This window comes from Corapipo altera, unplaced genomic scaffold (assembly GCF_003945725.1).
Source record: "Corapipo altera isolate COAL_440 unplaced genomic scaffold, ASM394572v1 100, whole genome shotgun sequence".
Taxonomy (NCBI): Eukaryota; Metazoa; Chordata; class Aves; order Passeriformes; family Pipridae; genus Corapipo; species Corapipo altera.
Window position 1 is genome coordinate 110,436 of NW_020884952.1, and position 24,669 is coordinate 135,104.

General features: G+C 40.5%; 1 protein-coding gene across 4 annotated transcripts in view; it reads right to left on the reverse strand.

Moving 5' to 3' along the window:
* QSER1 (glutamine and serine rich 1) overlaps window positions 1–24,343 on the reverse strand; it is a 43,137-nt gene extending 18,794 nt beyond the window's left edge. Inside the window, exons 1-4 of one of the 4 annotated variants that reach the window (XM_027663348.1) lie at window positions 24,245–24,343; window positions 8,610–8,719; window positions 7,242–7,406; window positions 243–3,950 (exon numbers count right to left, since the gene is read on the reverse strand). In XM_027663348.1, coding sequence (XP_027519149.1) covers window positions 243–3,950; window positions 7,242–7,380 — 3,847 coding nt within the window. In that variant the 5' untranslated portion in view covers window positions 7,381–7,406; window positions 8,610–8,719; window positions 24,245–24,343. Of the gene's footprint in view, window positions 1–242; window positions 3,951–7,241; window positions 7,407–8,609; window positions 9,304–24,244 lie in introns of those variants that run through there. The other 3 variants (XR_003530895.1, XM_027663347.1, XM_027663349.1) reach the window with 3 other exon arrangements.
* Between the last annotated feature and the right edge of the window lie 326 nt (window positions 24,344–24,669).

Consider the following 24,669-nt stretch of genomic DNA (forward strand, 5'->3'; position numbering starts at 1 on the left):
TTTTGGCATTAGAAGAATCCTACTTAAGTAACATGAAAAATTTTATTTACATATTTTCTACTTGTGGAAAACACTAGTTCAGTCCATAGTCAATACACCTTTTGAACAAAACTCTTAATTACGGTCAAAACCAAAACAAATCAAAACCTTTACCTGAAGACAGCTAAAATTTTTCATTTTTTTCCCCCCCCATCAGCTACAGAAATCTCCTTCAACATACACACTTGTAGTAACCATTTTACCTGATTTGATCTTTCTATCAGATGTGTCATCCAGGGCTGACAATGCAGTAGAGATGCTCTTCTGAAGATCATGGTTACCACCCACGGAATCATCTTCATCAGAAGAAAATGAAGGCAACGTTTCTAAATTTTTCTTAAGTTCTTCATCAGCTTTTTTGGTCGGACTTTCTCCACTAACCTCAGGAGCTACAGGTGTTGCTGCTGCTGCTGGTTGAGGCTTTGCAGAGGACTGTAGGCAAGGGGCACGAACTATTTGTGTAACTGGTCGCCTAGTCCTGTTTGGCATTCGCACAGCTGGAGTGGAAAACTGTTGCCTAGGCCCCGACTTTAGAAAGTCTAAAAAAGATGCAATAAATCCTGTTTTGACTTCAGGCTGTTTTTCTTCAACTTCTTTAATTTTTTGCCTCATTCTTTCCTGATGTTGGTAAGTATCATAACAACTTTCAGAAACAGGAGAGGAATACGTGAAACATGAGTCATTTCCTCTTGAATTTTGACGTTTACACTGCCCGCTTCTTTTCACCTGTTTCTGAATTGCACTGTCATCTTCTGCAGGATTTTTGTTTTGGCTTTTTCCTTTGCTTTTTTTCTTCTGGAGGTTCCCTTGAGCTAAATCTTGGCATTCTTCTTCAGTTCTATTAATGGCTCCATCTCCGCTTTGGGGCACAGATAGCGGCTGCAACGGAACCTTTGACTGGTTACCAGCTAATGTACCATCATCACCACCCACATTAAAATCATTCTCTGAAGCAGCACTTTCTTCACTCAGGCTCCTACCACTTGAAACAAACTCTGTGTCTCTCGCATTCAGTGTACCATCAACAGAAGCATCATTATCTTCTTCAGATTCGTGACTGATGCTGGATTGTTTCTTAACTCGAACGGCCCCTTGTTCCTGCTCTTCCTGACCAGGACCAAGGGTGGGAGAGGTCATTCTTGTTGGTACATTTTGATCAGAAGTTTCAATGTGCTGTTGATCCAGGTTCACAGTTTTTGTCTGTATTGCTGACACTGGTGTAAGATTTAGAGTAATCTGGCCCCCATTCAGAGAAATATTATTTCTGCTTGTTGGTTTCCCAACTACAGTAGGTGAGGCACTGAAAACAGAAGACACATGTCTTACATCCAGTGATCGGAACTGTGCTTTAGACTCCTCACTATTTTCAACAGTCTGGATTTCCTCTTCATTAGAAGCTGATTTGGCAAAGTCAGACGGAGTCACTCCACAGGCTGCTGCTGTTGCTGCTAAGATGTCATCCACATTGGATAATATATTCCTCTCATCACTGAGAAGTATAGATTCTGGGAAACATATTGAACTAAGAGAAACAAATTGATTTTTTGAATCATGTTGATTTGTCTGAGTAAAATGATCTTTTGCTGTCAGATGTTGCTGTAGTGGTTTTGCAGACTCAGAAATGTCCATTTTCATTACTTCTGAATTCTGACTATGAAGCTGCTGCTGAGAATGACCCCCATTACTTTGAATAATATGACCATCCATCTGAAGGAACGGATGTGTCACCTGTTGAGGACTCTGTATTCTTTGCACTTGCGGCGACGCCTTTGCCTGTCCCAAACCCGACTGCAGTATCGACTGGTGAAGGATCTGCAAGTCACAGGTTGACTCCAGCAGTACCTGGGCACTGGGCAGACACAGCTGATGGCCGTGCCTTAGAGCGTGAGACTGGACCTGTGGTGGAGTACTAATGACTTGGCCCTGCTGTTCTGGAGTCTTACTTTCATGTACCTTATGCATCAGAGAATGTTGTTGGTTCAGCTCCTTAGCGCTCACAGTCACTTGTGTTGTTCGCATTAAATTCGCTGTCTTTTTCATGTCGTGGCTCAGGCTGGTGATATGGCCAATGTGTTGGGAAAGCTGCTCCACAGAACTGGCCATTCTCTCATCTTTTTTTGTTCCCTGAAGAGTAAGTCCAACAACTTGATCTTCAAGGCGAGAGTTACTTCTGATCACGCTTTGAGAGTATCTGTCATTTGCTTTTGAGACCCTATATGTTGCATCCTGAGCATTGATTTCCTCCTCAGTTAGGCTTTGAGTGGAAGGTTCAAGAGCAGCTTGCTGTTGCAACGCCTGCATTTCCTGCATTGACAACTCCTCCTCCTGTTTGGATGAGGCGTACAGGTTAGAGTCAGACTTCCTCTTAACATAGGCCTTTGTTTCTGAGGAAGGCCTGCTGTTCTGCAGCGTCTGTGAATGAGCTGGGGATGCAAAAGGAGACTGGACAGATGGTAAAAACTTTTGAGACTGTGGAGAGGAGGATTCTTGCGACTGGGAGTTCTGAGAAGAATGTAAAGAAATATAGCTTTGATTAGGACTCGAGGCTGGAAGAGTTTGTACCCGAGGAGAGGCATTAAAGGAAAGAGAAGGTGATGTTAATGTTAAAGACTGCCCTGAAGAATAGCTTTCTGAAGGACTAACAGCTGATAAAACTTGTGATTGAGATGAAAAATTAACTTGGGACTGGGTAACTGGAGATAAACCCTGAGAGTGACTAGAAGAGTAGCTCTGAGACTGGCTGACTGAAGCAAGTTCCCTCAATTGCCCAGAGTAGTTCTCATTTGGAACTGAGGTCAACACCTGTTCCTCTGAGGAGTAACTTAGAGTCTGACTATCAGAAGTAATAGTTTGGGATTGCCCAGAAAAAGTCAATGTTTTATACAGTGAGGGCAGCTTCTCAACCTTGCTGGATGAGAAATCCTGCGAGTGACTGACAGGTGGCACATGCTGAGCCTGGCAGGAAACATAGTTTTGGGACTGACTGACTGACAAGAGGCTCGGGAGTTGTGCTGTAGAATAGATCTGTGCTTGGCCTGTAATGACAGAACTCTGGTTTTGTGCAGTTTTGGCATAGCTTTGTGTCTGCACAGTGGGAGCTACACTTTGAGGTTTGGGGGTCTTTGTCGACCCCGGAGGCTGCTTCATGGAACAGTTTTTCACTTTTGCTGTGGAAGCAGATGGAAAACCAGGCGACGGAATTGCAGATGTGTACGACTGAGCGAGTTCCACCGTGACTTGAGGAGTCTTCTGCTGTGGTCCTCCATTGCTCACCTGAGTAACATCTCCAACCGGACTGCAGGATAACGCCGAGTGCCTGGAGGTATCCTGAAAATTAACTCCACTGGTACTCGTCAAATAGCTGTGTAAGGAATGCTGGGAAACAGTCAGTTGAGGCTGAACAGACTGAGTGCTTGAAGGCCGCTGATGGTGTTTAATGACACTACATTCTCGCTGAAGCGCTCTGTCGATCGACGCGGTGGAACCGGTAAAGGCAGACGTGCTGTACGCCTGAGACACCTGCTGGGCTCCTCCAAGGGTCGAAGGCAACAAACTAAACTGAGGTTGCAAGAGATGGGGCGCGGATTCTTGAGCGGAGCGATATGTTGATGACTGGGGTGGGATGCTGGTACTTAACACAGAACCGCCCAGGCGCTCGAATGTCAAAGCGGTGGGGACAGTGCCTTGCGAGGTTTTAATCTGTAATAAAGGATCATGGGTAGTTAAGAGACCGTTTGATGTAGCACTGAAAGTAGTATCTTGAAGAGTAAGAGAAGGGGTAGTAGCAAAGTTTCTACTGCTGAAAGTGTTGGGATGCTGATACGCTGATAAAGCAGATGTTGGTGGAAATGTTCCAGAGGTTGGCAAAGCTCCAGTAACAAACAGTTCTGTGGCTGTTGAGGAATGCATACCTGGAAAAAACAAAAACAAAACAAGAAGGAAAAAAGAGCATAAGGGAGCTTTACAAGTTACAGCATTCTGCATTTCTGAAAGTCATTTCACTGTAAGCTCTTACAGCGTTTACAAATATAACGTTCTTCAGAATCACCACCCTTTAAACTAAAAAACTGTGCTAAGTGAGGCACTTATTGCGGGCAATTTTTAAAATGGAAGTGCAGGTTTTTCTAAGAATTCCAAACTCTATACCTGCAGTGAATAGCTGGAGGGAAAACCTCATATCCTTAAGGTGCAGATTGTTTATAAAAAAAATCGTACAAGAATAATTCTGCTTTGAAACTGTAGGTTCTTTATTAGTTTTTATTTCAGTTTAAGAAGTTCACAGTGAACTGATCAAAAGCCCCGAACACATTCAATATACAGTAAAAAGGCAAAATTACACCTTACCAATTGCCATATAGACACAGTTAAAGGAGCAATCCCATCTCCTGCATTTACCCTCACCAGTACTTTTATAACTCACTTTACGGGAAACATTTCAGAGCTTACAGTGAAATAGCTAACGGTCTACACACTTTGCATTTAATTTTCTTAAAGCAGTGTTCTGACTTTCAGTACAAGCAATAAATATGATTTGTACGCTTTCCAAAGCGAGAGTCCAAAATATCCATAGACAGCAACTATGTGCACAGTGCAACAGCAACCATCCGACTGAAAAGTATAATATTACTTATTTGCATCCAGCCATCGGTATGACATCCTGGCTCAAACAGGATTTCTCAACAGAATATAACACTCCAGCTGAAACAGGAGTGTGAAATTCCCTTGCAAGCTTTCAGGCTCACACCAGTGATCCGTATCATTCAGAGCTTTTCACCCAGTAACTTGCAGGTATTGGTGAAGTTTGTGTACTATTTCCAAAGTCTATGAAAAAAAAAAAAAGTGAAGACGACAAGTTTGTTCCCAGAGAGGCTTAAAATTCTTGTAAAGGAATGAATTTCCACTGGGAAATTTACTCGGGTATGCAAATCAGACAAAAATAAAATCTCTGGTATAATTTGACTTTTTTCAATTCTTCTCTCATACTTAAAACAGATTTTAGCTTTGGATCATCTAAGAATAAATAAAAAAACTCTCAGCAAATGAAGCTTGTTTTGAAAAAAACCCTTCAGTTAAAAAAAGTATTTAATTTTAAAATACATTAAGTTCTCTTAAACTGGTTGCAACTTAATCATACAATTGCTTTTGAAGGTTCAGGTGAAGCTGAGAAATAAATTCTTTGTTTCTCCCTTTCAGTTCAAGACAACTGATATGAAGAGATGTGATAGTGAAGGAATGCCAAGGTATTTTTCATTAGTCAACAATAAGGTCTTTCTGAGCAAGAAGGCATAAACAGTGTTTTAATGCACTTTTTTTCCCCTCTTCTAGAAAACTGCAACATCATGTACAACTGGGTTCTCTTTCACTAACACAAGGGTAGGGCCATCCAGAAGCAGCAAAGAACAGGAAGAATTTATACCTATTTTAACTGCAAATGTTAGTTTCTCATCTAATCTGTATTTTCTCTTTCTCTTCCATAAATCAAGACTCTTCCTACTACGCAGGTAATTTCTTAAACCAGACAAGAACTGGTTACAAAAGCACTAATATAAAACTGCTAGGTTTTATATTTTTACTTTTGTTGAGGGGCAGGCAAAAGGCATGGCAAAGGTAGCAAATTTTGTGCACAGACACACCTCCACTACCCTAAGAAATCAAATCACTGATAACACAAGTCACAGACCAAAGGAACACTTGGTGGGACAATGTAACACACTGTTCCTCCCTTTCCCCCAAAATCAACAGTCGAAGGGTTTGGAGAAAAACCCCAAAGTAAGAAACCCTTCTAAAGAAAGGTCACCTTGAAGAGCAAAGAGCTCTTGTTTTCCTTCATCAAAAAAAAGTCTGTACAAGACAAAGCTCTCAGAAGACATATGGGGGGATCGAGGGTTACAGAAAAGCAGCAAAAGTATTAAAAGGACAACAGAAAGCTCAGAGAACTGGTAATATTGAAAAACGGGCTTACTGATGAGTTCTTAGTAATGAGTACTGAGAAGTCTCTCAATCACTGGTACCAACATCAAACCCGACCCACAGCATGTGTCCCCATTCTTCACAATTCACTGCTAGGCAGCTGCAATGGAGAAAATGCTAGGACGAAGAGAGAAAAAGGTTTCTTCCCAGCTGACATTCTGGTGTGAGGATGGGTCATCACAACTCTAAACACCACTGATTTATATAGTAAGATTTCTGGCAGATTAAGAGTGAGCATCTTCATCTGTGCTGCCACATATCTGCTTTTGTCACTGGTGAGTAAAAAGCCACGTTCTCTATCCTCAACTTTTTTGAGTAGCTCTTCACAGAATGCAGCTGCACGTTACACTTAACAGAACGAGTGCAAACTGTCAACAAAAAGGACTGTTCCACTCTTCCTACCTTGTGCCTCCTCCCCAGATCAGAACAATCATACAGCTGCACTGAGACACGGATCAGCTTGCTGATACAGAGGAAAACCATCCCACCAAAGGAAAGAAAAAAAAAAACAACCCTCAAACATTTTCTGTCAGCAGTGAATAGACCTGATTCACTGCACAGCTGCACAATCACTCCACAAGATTAACCATAACTTGAAGCAACCCATAGATGCAGTTGCAACACTTATCTTGGTGTGACTGCCTATAGTGAGCTCCAAATATGCAGTTTCCTGCTCTGCACAGAAGGCCTGACAGATGGGGGAGGTTTATTGAAGGCAGTCAGTCTGCCAGAAGAGATGGCACGTTTGTTTAGCTGGAGATTAGATCACTTATTTCTGTGTGACACGCGCCTCAGACCTTTCTGAGAACACCTTGCCCATTACTTCTGTGTACAAAGGGGCCAAAGTTATCCAACAGGCTTTTAGTAGTAATATCACAGAAGAACTGTTATAGGGAACAGAGCTTGAGAATGAAAGATCAGCTAGGATGTACAGGTAGTATACCTGAACATGCTTATGATGATACTGGGACTAATCCCAAACAAAGTTGGGAGAATAAATTTGACTCTTTAGACATCCTATGCACCTAAATTCCTTCTAAACAATCAGAACTTCTGCTCATATAATTCTTCTGCTAATACAATTTCACTGATTTTGGTATTCTTAAATATCGAGGTGTAAAAGGGGTAGAAAACATGCAGCTTTTTCAGTCAGTCGGGACATTTTTGTTTCAAATTTTCCCAAACATTCAATATAATCATGACAAAGTTTTATTTCAAGAGGAAATTTTCACCTGTCTGCCAGGAAGGAGCCCTGAATTGTGGTAAAAGGGTAGATCCTGAAGAGACTGTTTGAGCAGTACGAGACTCGATAGCAGAGAGAAAATTCATAACTGAAGAAGTTTCCTTAGTGTTACTTCCAGCACTGTGCATACTGGTATCAAATATTCCTGAAAGACCTGGATGATGGTGGAGGCAAATGAAACAAAACAGACAATTCAGACGAAATTCCAAGAAGCTCAATCAAATAACAAGGACATACATTTGTAATTCCCAAAAAAGGAAATACATTATGAAACATTAGCATTGTTACTAAAGTACATTGATTTTTTCTGGGTTTAACTCTTATACACTGCTACAACTGTAAATTGGAACTATTAAATGTATGTCAAATATCATGCTTAAAACAATATTTAGGTACACCTATAAAATTCTCCCTTCATCTGAAGATTCACTGTTCTATTTTCACATTCAGAATTCCTCCTGAAATGGGTTCAGCTTCTCTGTATCATCCTTTGTGCCCTTTGGGCAGGTTGTAGCAGTTTGGACATCTCTGTAGGACTGGGCACATGAAAAGGAGTTTTGGTTGCATTCCACAAACACCATCATGTGTTTCCCACTGCTCAGACCTTTCAATAGCAGGGGGCTCAATGGAAAGCACTGGAGAGATCCAGAGCTGTGAGCAACTGAGATTATGTCCAGACTGCAGTTCTGACCCTCCCTTGTCCTGATCGAGGACCTGGCCAAGGGACTCCAGACTCCAGCCAGCACATGACCTCAAACATTTTTCTTTAAAACCGGGTTGCAAAGCGAGTGTGAAAGGTCTTCTCCTGTCATGGAAACAGGGTATCATCAGGTTCAGGATCAAAGAGAGATCCTGATGCAGATGTAACACAGCCTACCCTATTGCCACATTTAAAAGAAATTGTAACGTTCTCCCAGCACTGTCTCAGTTTGCACATGGAAGCACCAGCAGTAGCAAGTTCCAACTTGCATCAGGTTTGCAGTTTGCTCTGGTCTAGAACTGGCAGGATTGCTGCTGCTGGTTCTGAGGCATGTTTAATGTTTGGCCCTCATGCATAGGCCCAATCCTGAAAAGCTGCATTTTAAAGAACAAATGCAGTTTCTTCAAAAGCCAACAAGTTACTAAACCTACCCTCCCCTCTTATATTTTCCTTATTACTTATGAGATTTTGATAAAAGCTAACAACTGTTAACTTTCTGCCACAAAGTCAGGTTTTCTAATACCACTTGCTACCACCTGCAGGACAAACTCCCTCTGATTATAAAATCCATCAACTTGAATCTAAATTACTTAACAGTTGGGTTTTTTTTTTTCTCTGTAGCTATTTAAGCAGTATTCTCATGACATGGAGAGTTACCAGTAGGATGTTGTGTAGCAGAGTATCCAGGAAGCTGATGAGAAGCTGTGTATGTCTGTCTGTGAAGGTCTGTTTCTGAATGTGATGAATGTCCTCCTCCATAGCTTAAGCTAAGGGAGAAATGAAACATTATTAACAAAAATATACAGCTACAGAAACAAAGATCAATCATGAAATTCCAATCGCAAGTCAAAAAGTTGCAGAAATAAAGGAGAGATGTAGTAGTGCCACGATATCACTAAAAATGTTAAGCAGATAAAGTATGATGAGACCTGACAAGCCAAAGGGGGAGGAGAAAAAAAAAAACAAGCAACCTTACAGAAAGCAAAGCTGATCATGGAAAAGTTTATAATGGACTAGGTCAGAAAGACACAGGTCTTCCTAGTTCAACTGTAAGAAACACTGGCTGGACACCTTTTGTAATGATTTACTGATATAAAGTCTGCAAAGCAGATGACTACGAATACAAGCCCACTTTAGCACTTCCACTTCTAACTCCATTAAAACTTACAGGACCTCATTTAAGTCAAAGTCTGGAATGACTAGGAAGCTGCAGGAGCAATAGTCTTTTAAAGATTTTGGTACTTTTGTGACAATTTAACAAAGTTGACAGCGAAAACACTACAAAGTGACAAATCCATCTTCAGCCCTCTTAGCATTAAATGGAAGTTAATGATTCACAGCTTTTATTTAACATTTTTAAATGAGACATCTAAATTAACGTGATGTTTTAATCAGGTTTAATGAAAGCAAACTGAAAACACACAGTGTCAGGGTCCGTGCAAAAGCAACAATGCAGAAAATAAATAAATGCAATTTTAACACTGAGCAAGATCAGGGACTTGCCAAAAATCCTAATGATTTCCAACTTAGAAAGTAGAAAAGAGAGGGGGATGCAAAACAAAACCCCGAAAGCTTTCAAGCTTCCAGAGACTCAGGTCTGTATAGCACCTGTCAAATGGGAAAAGATGAAGGCCAGCATGACCAAGTTACCATTTATCTTCTTCTCTTCTTGTTTTCTGGATGTTAAGTTTATAGGTAGCTGCTACTTACTCCAGGGCACATATGAGATCGCTTTAAGTTCAAAATTCAACTGTAAACAAATGCCAAAATAACCCAAACGACGACACCCACAGCCCTCCCTGCTGCCTGCCGTAAGGGAGACTTCCCTTATCCTCTTTCATCCCCTGGGATGAGGGGGCAGTCACTCTGCATCGGGGAAAAACTGCACACTTGATGCCAGGAATCATGACATCATGGGAAACTTTTTATAGAAGACACCAAATAATACAAAAACTGGCAACACTGCTGGATTTGCTCCGTTTTCATTAAGATGACAAGAGGAGGCAGATGAGCCTCCAAGAGCACTGCGACCTCCACACGTTCTGAACTAGCAAGAGCCTGTCTGAGCAGGACTTCCCCGCCTTGAGATGCACAGTCAGGGGATGCATTTTCCACTCCGGCAACGCTCCGCAGTCAACGTGCCAGGGCTAAAGCACAGGCCTAAGGAACGAACCAAAAATCCTTTAGAAAAACAAAGAACCTCAGCCCCTGCTTTTCTCGGCGGCACTCATTGTCTAGCGCTTTTAACACCTTTCACAGCAATCGCTGCGACTTAGAGAACTGCCAAGCCCCAAATTCAGAGTCAGCACATCCACGTGCTTGTGCTGTAGAGGACAGATCTTTGGGCAGTTCAACACTGTGCATCAGCAACTGATTTCCATGATATGCTGACTGAAATCTAACGATTGGCATCGTTGTTGTGGACAACTGGCAGGCACGATCGCATGACACTGGAGGTTATTTCTTTTATTTACGGCATTAAAAAGTTTTAATTATTTCCAGACAAGAAAAAAAATTGCAGGGGTGTTCTGCACATAAAACGTTATGCATGTAATAAAGCCAATTTAAGTGCAAGTATTTTCACAAGGAAAAAAATCTAAAGTTAAGGTGGTTTGGGGTTTTTTGAGAAAACTTGCATAGCTAGGGAAAAAAACCAACCTAAAACTTAGGAGATGTGAAGTTTTCTTTAGGTGATTTTTTTTTTTTTAATAAATAAAAATGCACTACATGAGAAAATAAGTTTCTGAACTGAACCATGGCAGCACACACAATGCCAACAAGAATTACCTTCACCAAAAGAAATGCTGATCTTGCAAAACCCTCCCCTGTGCAACAGAAATAGGTTTTACTTAGTTTTTCTTTCAAGTCCTCTTAAAGCATTTGCCTACATAAAAGTACGTGGTGCCAACTTCTCTTTCAGACATTTTAAAGGCAAACTCTGAAGTCCTACTCCACCTATCACTCATACATCAGGACACCTTCTTTTTCCCATTGGGGTATTTTCAGGCTGAGAAGCACATTTGGCATTGCAGGGGTGTACCAGGCAACCGGGCCTAGACTTTGAGGCAAAAATCCTTTCAGATGAAGGGACATCCAAAAAAAACCAGCACAGATTATATCAAGGAATATTGCATCATTCCTCCTCTTACCTTGTAACAGCAAAAGTTCATGAGGAAAAAGGTGGATTAATCACTGAAAATCAGGGAAACTGAAAAATTGATTTGTTGAGGGGGGTTTCTTTGGCTGCTTGTTTTTAAATTTGTTTATTTGGGGGGGGGGGGGGTTGTGTGTGTGTGTGTTTTGTTGTTTAGGGTTTTTTTGATTTGAATCTTTTACTTATTCTGGTTGTTTGGTGAAGATTGTGATTAATTCTCCCCTCTTCACTCCTCTACAATAAACACCTTCGTTGTAAAGGGCAGGTACAGCACACACAAGGGCTACTAGACGGCCCAACACACACACACCCGCAGACCAGAGGCCGAATGCTCGGAATGATAAAAGTAACTTGTAAAAGAAACTTGGACAAAGACTTTGGAACAAGAAAGACTCCGAAATTAACACTGGGATACAAAATAACCTCTAAATTTAGGAGCCCAGAAACATTGTTAATTACCAGAACCTCAACATTCCAGTTCTGATGAGCATTTTGAGAACACTCAAAGCATGTGATGGTTGGTTGTTTTTTTTTTTTTTAATATAAACTCCACAGTTAATGCAACCGCAACCTCAAAAATGAATCTGTCTTTCAATAAAAACTTTGTATTTCTTTGAGCAGTTAATTGTTTATTGTATAATTACTGGTTGCTGGAATGTAGATTCTTATCTCAAAAAGCCTTGCATATATGCCTGCAGTTTACATAAGCTTATCCTAAACAAGCACGGCAATCTGAAAGATTACTGCCTTAGGGTTTCTTTTTATAAAATTTATCTTTTAAACAGACCAACTTATACAGCATGTAATTTGAATATCAAACATACATTCACCATGATAAATAACCTCGTGGCTATCGAGCCCTTTGTACTCTTGTTTCAAAGTTTGCCAGAAGTCCTCCCTTGTACTGAAATTTCACATCAGTTACTGAAGAGACATTCCCATTACTCAGTATTTTGTTTGTTATCATTATTTGCTACACAGTGTTCCAAAAACACTTGGCCCTTATCACTGATTATCACACTGATTCCCACTTTTACTGTCATAGTTAACTGCACAATGGAGTGATTAGTGCTAGAAAATAATACCAATTCGACACACAAATTTAGAAAACAGTTCCCTGCAAAGTATTTTTCATTGAGAAGATCCATTCAATTTTAGTGGAATATTTAAGTGTCCTTTTAGAGCTGTCCCATAAAGAATCATCATTATTTGTCATTGCTGTAATGATGCAATGAAAAACAAAAACAAACAACTTATCACAATAAAAGTGAAACGACTCAAGTATTAATCTGTTTTTTTCAGCTTCATTAGCTGGGCTAATAGAAGACTGTTACCTCTGCAGTAAACTTGTGGAAAAAAAATGTATATAGTCTTTGCATTTCATTGTTACTAAAATACCTCAACCTTGATTTACAACTCCTTTTTGTTAGCCCAGATTAAGTCATCCCAGAATCCACTCTTCATACATCTGTTTGTGCTGCTATTCTCACAGTAATTTATTTTCAAAGCACTCTTCAATCTTAATAATTTCATATGAATTCAGGTTTCCATCTGCAAAAGGTTATTGGCTTACATTGCACTCACCACCTGCCAAGACAATTATCAGGTTTGCACTTTACACAAGTGATGGGTGCATTTCTCAATTTCAAACTCAGATGGAAGTATCATTTTTACATGGAAACAAAATTTAGCTGCAATAAACGCTAGACACACAAGTATTTTTATTTCTTTCACTTCCTTCAAATAACCTCGCTCTCCTAGGCGAAACACAGAAACAAAACCACTTAAAACCAAGTATCTTAGTTCACTTAATACTCAATACAAGAAGTATCATTACAAGGAAAGGGGGCATTTTCATCTTTCTATTTTATTTTCTAGATAATTCTTCATTACTGCTTCACAGTTTTTAAAGGGTTTTGATTTTTATTTCGTTTTTGTGGGTTTGGGTTTTCCTTTTTTTTTTTTTTTTTGGTTTGGTTTGGTGGGGTTATTTTAAGTTTAACAACAGCAATGATTCAAGTTCTAGGGAAACTTATAATGCCAGACCAGAACTCTTAAGGAGCAAAGGATACTTTTGGGTGCAATACCTTGTTCTTAGGCACTTGTAGCTCCTGCCTCTCATATAAAGGAAAACTGCTAAAGAAAACTCCACGTTAAATCACAGAGCACTTTCAAAGTGTTCAAATGCCAAGCTGTGCTCAAAGTGAAACTGGACACCTACAAGACAAGCAGTTGCACAGGAGATTCCAGACTCCAGGAGATCCCAGAGGTGCTCCCACCACCTGTGAAGGGAACTCGGTGCCCCAACACTGGGCTCCCACTCAGGCTGACAAGTCTGAGACCAGAACAACTAAGCCCAAGAAAACAAAAAGGCAACAACCCAGCATGCACACAAGTGATCAGATTTGAGGTAGACCAGGGAACTTGATCTCATTTTTTGGCTGCCTGTTCTGCCTTACTGAAGACAAGAGCTCCTGTGAGATGATGGCTCTCTGTACAGCCCTCTTCTACTTAAATCACCAAAAAGGAGATTAAATAGAGCAGTGATAGCTGGCAGGGAAGTACCTTAAAACTCACACCCTCCATTTTATCTTACTTGAGACATATATATGAAACAGGGGAAATATTACTCAAATTTCCCTCTCTATCCCAAAGCTCAGACACCTGGTAAAGGAATCTCTCTCCAACCAGCTACTTTGCTGTGCAATAGCAAGTTCCAGTCAGAGACCAAAAGCAAAGCCATAAAAATGACAAATGCACTTCTAAACATTAAAAACACCATTTCCAATATAAGATATAGAAATTGATATGCAGCCTACAGCTCTTTCTGTCCACTATATTTGATTTTAAGCATGTAAAATGCAGTTCCAGCTTCTATTACCTGCTGGCAGGTTTGTAGTAAGAATTATTTTAGTAATAGATACAGCATTTATTATTTTGCTTAAATACCTACCTTTATTAATTTGCCATTATTCAATCATCTCGTGGAGAAAGAATGGAAGAGTATTACTCAGAAACATTATTTGAATTTAATACAGATGAAATGGAGGGTAAATGGCCCTTCAGCTGCCCATTGTACCAGCAAGAGTTCACAGTTTGCTACATCAAACTAGAATGTAATTCAGCATCTGGGGTTCATCTGCAGCTCAGAATAAAATTAAAATTTAAAAGCAAAGCTACAGGTAGATAACTTGAATCCAAAAAATGGAAGCAGCAACATAAAGGACAGAGGGAGTTGCCCAGGAAGAAAGTTGCTAAGCTAATTAAATTCAATACTGTTAGTATGGAATCACTCCTGTCCAACACACTTCTGGAAGTTGAAAAGTGAGCCCTTAAAGACAGTAGAAAATGCATCAGAAATACCAAAGGAAAAGAATGGAAAACAAACTCCTCAGCCCAGAGACTCGCTTCAGTGCAAAGTATTTTTTTAAATGTATACAAGATGTGATTTTTCACCTCTATTTCCCAGACACATACTGGAGGGAAGAGGGAAGACACTGCAAGAACAAATTTTATTTGAAGCTTGAAAATGTTGGCAGGCTTAGGAAAAATAGGAAACCAGCCTACTCTCTGCATCTAATTTCCCTGATCCTCACATTAGATTACACAAGACAAAACAAACCTTAATGTTTGAAGATTCCACTCACATTTGCACAAAGAATATTTAACAGTCTAGAACAGTTATGGTGTCCAAGAGACAAAAGAAAAAACTGATTTGCTACTCGAAAAATAGAAGTCCACATCTGAGAAATTAGAAGCATCTCTAAAATTGATACATCTTAAAAGGTACATATGGCACTCTTTTAAGAACACCACACAACTTCAGTATTTGCTTAGCCTGTTTTGGAATTATAACAAGAAATAAAGACATGTCAATAAGTATTATTAACTATCTAACAATGTTATTTTTCAAGATACGTGACTCTTGAAAAGATGGAAAATATAGAATCTGGTACTGAGGTATCTCAGTAAAACACACAAGAGGAGCATTTTATCAACAATCTCAACTGTCTGTTGGCTGTGCCACATTCTTCCCCTTTAATGCAATTACCCACTACCTATCTCGTGTAGAATATATCACATTGTAACATACCAAAGGCAATCACCCTTCACTCTTTCATTAAAGATGAAGCTATAATGATGATTTCCCATTTCAATTCAAATGCAGAGCCACCAAGAGCAGGGCTGAGACTGACACAATGTGGACTGAAGGTTGCCTGGAGCTACTTTTGAGAGGAAACACTCATTACTTCCTTGCTTTCTAGGAGCGAAGATAAGGAGCTTCTAAGAAATCGATTTTGAGGTAGAAAATTACATGCAGGGAACTGCCTGAGTGAGCAAAAGTTCACGCTGTTCCTGTGATTCTTCACCTGAATACATGTCACATTTCAAAGGAAAAAAAGAGATTTTATTGCTAAAAAGGTCCATCTCCCTTTTATTCCCACATTAATGTGTCTCAACTCCTCATGCTTGATCCTTTTAAAAATGAAAAGCCCAAAACCGCTTCAGGAAAGCCAAAATAGTCTCACTGGTACTTCAGTGCCTCAGTGCAAGTGCTGGCTTGTCTGATTAAGTAACCTGTGGAGTTCTTAATAACAAAGACAATATAATTCTGTTTTCAAAAAAATCAGTTAAACTCTGCTTTTCACATACATGGTTTCAAGACAATATTCAGATAGAACTGAGCTATTCAGAGACTTCAACTTCAGTTACTATGGAGGGACTGGACAAACTACCTAATGGTCTTATTTTTTAAGGTATACACTCTAAATCAGCTTTTTGATGAGGTCATCTATGGCTGAAATGCAAGACATCTAACAAAATCATCTTTTTCTCTCCTTTTTCTTTTTTTTTAAATCAGAATTGGCAAATACTTCAACCACTTCTCTTGGTTTTGACCAAAAAAAAAAAAATATCTTTGAAACCTAACTAAAGCAATCTTCTATCAGAAATTTTGCAGCTTATAAAGACTAACTAAAACTAAACTATCCTACAACAAGGCCAGTTTTGAGCTCCTGATGCACTTTTTAAGATTTCAAGGTCTAGAGAGGAGCTTTCAGTCATTCTACTCTGCATACTGGAACTTAACTTTGATATACTTATTAACTCAGTATCATCACTCTCCACATGCAAACAGACACTGATAGGTCCACATATCCTCCCAATTTATATTATAAAGCAGTGTCAGAAATAATTTTAAGGCATTTGTTTGTCAAGCAATGTTTTGGGGATTTTTACATCTTCCCTGACAGCTTCTACTCTACCACTCCCTGCAGAAAAACAAGTACCCATTATGGTCTGAGTAGCTCACACCACAGAAAGCTCTGCAATCTTATTTTCTGGGCTTTTAAGACACTGGATTATTTTGTCACTACATTTATTTACCCTCTTCTCTTACCTTTCCTCCATGAAAGAACTTTTTCTTTACCCAGCACGGAGAGAAATAGCCGTGATTTTTTTAAATTAGCAAAACTTCACTCCTAGGCCTTTACTCACAATTTCAAAAGACTTTTGTAACAGACAGTAATGGAAATCTAACACTTCTTCTGCAATATGTGATGCTATTCTGCTGTCAAAAGCATACTTGGGAGATGTTCAAAACTCTTCTCTAGATCATTCCAGTATTAATGGTTGAGCACACAGCATAATCCTCTATTACCGTTGGCTGAGATACACACAAAAAGATTTCATTACTTTTAATAAGAAAATTTTATTTCAAAATATAAAAATCATCAGAGCATTATCTCAAGATGTGGCCTGGCCACATCAGTGTCTTATTAAAAATACAATTCATTTCAGTTATTGAAATGCTTCTCAACCCTCATCCTCCCACAGCTATTACAGCATCGTATTCTGTGGCAAGGTTGAGTCTTACCTTTAGGCTACTATTGGAATACTTGATATCCCATTCCTTAATAAACCCTTTATTTTCCAGTTATATGGGAAAAAACGGTGCTGAAGTTGAGATTTTCACCACAAAAGAGGTAAGGAGTGCAAATATGTGCTATACAGCCACAGAGTCACCTTTGGCAGCACATCTTTTCATTACCACATCCCTAAGCAGTTTACAGGGACATAATCCATGAAATATCTTCTCCTTTAATCTAGGGAAACTAAGGCACAGCTACTAACCCACCCAGAATCACAGCCCTCACCATCGAGTCTCAAACACTCAGTACTGAAATAAGAGTCAGTTTTTCAAGGTTTGGTGAAGTTAAATTTTCTAAGAGCTCGGTACCCAATATATTGGACCCTGTGAAGATCAGGGGCCACAGAGCTGGAACAAAATAGAGGCATCTACTCACTGCCCACACCTGAGACCACAAACCTTGCTATCCTTGATCATCCACACAGCCAAAAACTCAGGGCCATTAAATGGGCCCTAAGCCTCCCAGAACATCTATCTACATATCTACAGTGTCTTCCCCACCCCACAACACACTACAAGGGCCAAGCAGCTCACATGAGCTCCTTCAGATTCAAAACTGAGGCACCCCTATGACTAACACCACTCCTACCCCAATTTAGGAGGTGTGCCCAGGAAAGATCCAACACATTAACAACACAGTTCATCATAAAATGCTGCAAAGAGTCCTTTACATTAAAGGAAACATCACAGGGTGTTATTATCTAATTTCGTGAGGAAAATGAGCACAGCCCTTGAATTTAGCTCTTACACCTCTTCATCCCAAAACAGGTTTAAATTTACATTTCTAACCTTGCAAAGAGGACCTTGGCTGCCACGTTGTCACCAGTCACTATTTAGCTGAAAATACCACGTGAACACGGCTGCTTCTGAAAACTAAAAAAACTACACTGTTCAAAACTGTAGAAAAACAGTTACAGCTACATGGCATTTATTTTGAGATGGGGAAAAACTCCACTATATGAATCAAATTCCTTGAATATGCCTCAGATATTGATTTAAGATTTCCTGATGATCATGCAGCTATCTAAACAAAAGCAAGTGTTGAGATCAAACCAGTATATACACACGCACGCACCAAAAAAATATCCTTTAATTGGTGAAAAATCTGTATTCTCTTAAAAAAAAATAAAATGAAGGTTTTTTTGGAGGGGAAAAGATGAAAATCCCATCTCTTTCCAGTGGTGCTGGAGTATCAGTAACATCCAGGTCACCAGTGCCAGCAACTGAAGGTAGTTAACACATGGTTGTGCTGGGAGTCTGAAGAAGTTGGCTGTCTACGAAAACTCTTTGCACAGCAAATGAGCAAATGTTCACATTCAAGAAAAACTTATTAGAAATCCTATTCTTGGCAGACTCAGCAGAGAATAATGAAATGGGAGGAACACAGGGATTGAAGGATTATTCACTGTCTAGCACTGGAATTTTTGACACGAAGACGAGAGAAAGTAAACAGGATGTGGTGTGAAGCACTGAGCTGCCATCTTTCTGAAAGGGATTTCCTGGTCAGAAAGAAGAGCACCATGGAACGTGCAGCACACACTGGTACATTCAGTGTCACCACAGAACACCCTCCCAGCTGCACACACACCACACGGGAGCTGCGGGCCCTTTGTCTGGCAGGTTCTGGAATTCCAGATGCTGCCAGACATCTGGAAATGCTAGATGAAGAGCTAGAGCCCTCCACCTCTTCTCACACAAAGAGGGCTATCTCCAAGGAAATCTAGATGTATGACAGCCCCGAGTATCATTCCTACAGGGTTATTAAGGAATAAATGTTCCTTTGTATCCTCCTATGTAAACACTATTACTCTAAGATAAGGATGCCTAAGGGTGCCTTCTTCCTGCTGAGTGTAATTGGTTGCACTTCTACAAGTCCTAAGCAAGCAACACAGGTAAGGCATGTAGAGGGAAGATGAAAAAGAAGAAAAGCAATATGGGCAAATAAAAGCTTGTCTAAACATATGTATGTTCCTGCTGAATTGTTTTGGAGTAAGAAACTTCCAAGCATGCAGAGATACAGGAATAAGAGCTCCCTGCTGTAGCCCATAGCCAGAAAGGTTCTGAGGATGCAAGTGTCTGTCCAGAGCAATGAAACAAAAGAGGGAATGTAACAAGAGGTGAGACAATAGCAGAAGTAAGCCCAAAAACTATGAAATCTGCCCAGTGGGACAAGTAAATCTAGTATTTAATAACCAAGCGCTCCATCCTCTCTGAGGACATTTCTCTTTGCTTAAAAATTCTAAGAATTTTCCTTTCCCTGTCACTTGCATGGGACAGCAAAAAATGCCCTGCTGGAAAGGCTGAACTCTGCATGCTGCTCAAAGTTATTTTTGTCACCCTTTAAGGCTGCTAAGGGAGGTTTGAAGTGAGACTATTAATATGCTGCCTTTTAACTGGTTTTTGGTTTTTTTCTTTGTTTGTTTCACGTATGGAATAGGCACCCACCATACAAAGTAACTTTTTAACATGCAAATTTGTGAATGCTTTGACAAAATACAACAAAAATATCCAAGCAAATACACCCACTCTATAAGAGCTCTGGTATTGTTCAGAATCAATGTTGTTCAGTCACAGGTGCTTTTTTCCTGACAGGAACAAAGATTTTTCTAAAAACAACCTCCTTCCTATGACAGCTTTATGCCAGAATCAACAGCATCTCCAAGTAAAAATAAAAGGTGGGCAAAAGCACAGAAGAAACAAAGGGGTATAAGGTAAACACCTACAGTTAAAGTTAACGGGATGAAAGGTAAAATACATCTATGGGACTGAAACACTTTTTGCATAGGTGGAAGAATACAACCCCCCCTTTCTTTCAGAACAAGGTATTCAGTAACCTGTGTTGAAGTTGTTGCCTCTGTGGGAAAGGGCTCACATCCAAAATATCATTCCAGGTGATCTCAAGAGAGGTCAAGCACTCAGCTAAGACAGACACCTACCGAGTGCTCCTGGCAGGGCAGCAGGTGGTACAGTTTGGGTGGGATGTTCATTAAAGACAGTGACGTGGCAAGACTGAGCCCATCTAAAACGTGTCCAAGACTGCCAGGAAGAATCTCTGCCAAGGACACACAGCTCACTCCTTCCAGCTCTGCTCCCTGCTCGTTCCCTGGTGCCACCCCTGGATCCCAGTCTGACAGCCCAGGTACACCAGCACAGCTCCCCAGTTCAAGCCGTTCACCATTTCAGCCAGGACAGTTTCCTCACGGATTAACAAACGAGACCAGCTCCCCGTGCAGTTGCACAAACACCAGAGCCAGCACAGGGGAGGAGGAAGGGAGCCCCTTTCAGCAGCAGCCAGTTCAGCCATCTCATGTAACTGCACCCTCAGACTAAGTTTCAGCTCGTTCCTTCTGCACGCTCCTCTGTGTCACCACCGCTCACTGCAGCAGAGTGACAGACACGGCTTGAAATGTTTCACGTGAAGCTGGCATTAAATGAAATAAAGCGAGCAGCAGGTAATTCCAAACAAGCCTGTCTGGCTCATTTAGAAACTCTAGCAAAGATTTTGCAAGATGACCACACATCTGCACCTGGGAAAAGCGATGGGACGTAGAGCAAGAAAGCATTCAGCCTCTGTTCAATCTTTGACCTTCTCACAGCTGTGATCTCAGTGTGTGCTGAATGCAGGTTAAAACAAATGAAAAAAAAAAAAGAAAGAGAAAAGGAGACCAAGAAAAGCTAGCAAGTCCCTGTAAGGTATCTGTGCTACACCATAGATTCCTGGTGTTTATTTTGCATGTATAAATGTTTATAAATGTTTTAGATATAAACTATGACAGAAAGTTTGGTAAGATTTGAAACTGACCTACCTTTCTATATGTTTATTTAATCTTCCTGTGCCTTTTAATAGCAAATGTTCTAAGTGTATTCCCAGATTACGAGCTTTCTTTTCAACATTTAAAATACTACGCCATAGGGAACTTTTTGCAGGATGTGTGTTTAACGACAAACATCGGTTTCACCTCTCAGAACAATTTCATTTGATGAAAGAAAATGTTCTGCTCTTTTCTAAAACACGCTGTCTGCACTTTTAGAGTTTCTATAGCTGTGCAAAAATCCATTAGAATTTAAAATTGAGCCTTGACTAAATCACAATTATCATACAGCTGTTACAATAAGCATTAGTTTGACAGCTATGCAAAACAGAGTTAAAAAACCCATCATAACCATTTATAACAAAAGTATTGGTCCCCTGCCTATGTAACTTTGCATATGAACTCTCACTGTAACTAACTCATTATCTTAGATTGGCTGTTATGAACACAGACCACACTAACCAAATGCCAGTGTTATCTATTGCAAAGAACCATCTTGAATTAAACCATATAAAACCCCATGTGTTTGGGTAGGGTAGAAATGGACAGAAGATTACTGGGCATAAAGAAACAAAGGCCATGGCAGCCACCATAAAATTTACAACACCAGCGAAATAATTGTGACTGACTTTTAATCACATATAGCAGAAGATTTGAGTCCTAGAGCTGTGGGAAAAACCAAACAAGAACCGTGAGATCTCTCCACTCCTAAAAATCCTTCTCTGAATAAAACCTCAAGTCAGACATAAACTAAACCAGAAACCTCATCCATTACCACCTGTTCCTATTTCTCTTTCCAAGCAATTACGAGTCTCTCAAACTATTACACGTTCACCTGTTTTCTGAATACCATGTTTTTCTCTAGCAAATAACCAGTAAGCACATACCTTCTCTGCTATTCAATAGCTTTAGGCTGTGCCACAAAAGGACATTTTCAGCACAGAAGTAAGGTTTTCCAGCAGCTACAGTAAAAGGTCAGAGTGGCAGTGTGCCCATCAAACCATCACAAATTCCTTGAGGATGCTGACAGTCCGTGTAAGAGGTGGGGGGGAAAGGGAAAGCAGAGGGCAGGAGCATCCCCTTAGCCCCCTGCTATGGGGCTGTGTGGCTGCACTGTCCCAAAATGCTCCTCAGCAGGAGCGATCCCTGCTCAGTTAACACAGTGATTCAGGTGATTTCCACCAGCTTCCATCCCCAGTTCACCATCTTCTCCCGTTCCATGGGAACGGTTATGTCACAGCAGGCCTGGTAGCAATGTCCTTATAACACTTCACCACACATTTCCTTTCAGTTGATAAGAATAGTGCCATTGCACAGACAAAACAGTGCCTGCAAGAAATAAGGAGCAGGATAAAAACCAGATGGCTGAAGTGAAGCGCAGGAAGACAGGAGCAACGCTTGTAGGGAGGAGAAATCATTCTGATGAGCTGAGACTGTGAACACGGCTCTCCACACAAAGGGAACATGGCCTGCCACGACACAGCCTGCAACAGCATCAATATGAAATGAAATTTGAATGAAATATTGTTATCTGTATCACCTAAAGGCTGAATTCTTTTCCAGCAAGTACCAGATGAACATGACAGACATTTTTTAATTTAACATCAGGCTAATGCAGCTTCAGCTGTTTAGGTGACTACCTGTCAGCCACAATCAGAAACACCATTTTGAAAAATGTGAAGTGATCTGTAACACAAGTCAAGAACATGGACAGCATATTCCCTTACAGTACATCTATACCTTCACAATTTCCTTCCAGGCTGGTGCAAGCCTTGGCAGCGACAGGAATCACTCTTGCATCCCAATCCCCCAGCAACTGGCTCCATCCATACAAAGACAAATGTTACAGAGGAACCAAAACACCTCTGCAAGCCCAGACTCTACTTAACACTGTGTCCAACAGGGTAAATTATTTCTTATTAAAATGACATGAGCTCCAAGAACCCAGTTCAGGAGAACTTCAAGCACAAAACATGATTCATAGTGTTCTCCCTCTTCTTGCTACAGATAAAAAAAAGTTTTAATGTTTTAGTCAACACATTATAAACGCATCATTCATCACCGTGTACAAAGCCTTGAGATGAAACTTTAAAGAGCTAAAGCAAGGTCTTCTTGACATTGTCTCCTGAAGCACAGCATAAATATTGTCAGATCGTATATGGATGCAGTAATACTAATTTGATTGGTAGAGGTAGCAGGCATTGATCCAGTGAGTTTCGGCACAGTAGTTGTCTTGGGACTTTTCTCCATGACATTTCAATTAAGGAATTCCCAAAATATGCAATTTGAACTGCATTAATATAGCAGTTATTAAAAAGATTAAGGTTATGTTTTAAAACCAGGGTATTTTTTTTTTCTGAATATAGAAAAAAAATCATCGAGCAGTTGCATTTCTTCTAAGATCCCTCAGAAATCCACTTTTGCTTCTGCACCACATATTCTTAAATGACCTGGAAAATCCAAACCTCCCTCCTGGAATAGAGGGCATGATCCTCAACAGATGATGAGAACTGGCAAAAGCAACATAGAAAGGAAATGTTGCTATGCTGGTTTTGGTGGATGTGAGTGACATGATCAAAAGCAGTTAACAATTAAGAAGAAAGACTGGAAAGGATGATAGGAGACCTTACTTTGCCAGGTAGTCAATTCTGCAGAGAACCTGGCTAAACAGCTTCATGGGGTAAGGGTTTGTCCAAAAAACCACCCATCCTTGCAATTCCATGGGAAATAGGGAAACTAGAGTCTCACATCTCAGGGAGGTCTTATGATCTTCTTACTTAATATTGACTTAATTGCTTCTCAAATGCAATGTCCACAACTCAGGAAGGGTGACAATAGATTGGAGGGAATGTAAGAGAAAACTGGGAGAATAACTAAAGTAGCAAAAAAAAAAATAATAAAATATCTGGTAACAAACTTCAAAAGATTATGTTCTTGTTCTTAAGAAAAGTAAGTAAAGCAAGAAGCTAAGCAAAATTCATAAGAATTCATAGTCAAGAAAATATGATATTTAATGGGATTTTCAGTGTCAATGGGCTGTAAGTAAGATTTAGTGGCCAGAAACTAAAGATAGCCCTCTTCAGATCAGAAATAAAATACAAATCAGTATATTTGTATACTTTACCAAGAATTGTGCTGAATTTTGCCTCACTAGAAATTTTCAACTGCACCTTCTAAAACGTAAACTCTTGTTTCAAACACAGACTGGGGGGGAAAAATAAATCCTATGGCCTGCATTATGAAGAGGCCACACTAGATGATTGCACCAGTCCTTCTGACTTGATTATCTATTAATCTTATCAGACACGTCCGACCACTTTCAGAACCAAATGCAAAGTCATCTATCTATAAGCGCACCTATTTTGACGGGGTATTTTTAGCCCCGAGACTCTTTTACCTTTAAACGTCGCCGAGATGGGAACTGCGGACAAATCAAGCCACAAGACACAAAAAAGGCAGGCGACAACGAAAAACCTCATCGCCCAGAAAACACTCCTTTTAGCTGGCAGAGTTACACAATCAAAAAGCAACCCGAAGCCAATAAGATATCCCGTATTTTTCCCCCCCGCACTTCCCGGAACTTTGCAGAAGTCTCCGCGGGACTGAAGTTTTAGCTGAGAGGAGGCTCCGCACGCCCCGGAGGGAAGAGGCTCCCCGGGCTCCGCGGGGCCAGGGGCGGGCGCGGGGGATGCCGGCGCGGCCGCCGCGGTGCCCCGGCCGCGGGCAGCTTTGTTCGGGCGGGCAGCGCCGGTGCCCGCGGCCCTCCGGCAGCCGCGCAGGGACGCGTGAACTCTTGAACCCGCGCCGCAGCCCGACGCGAGC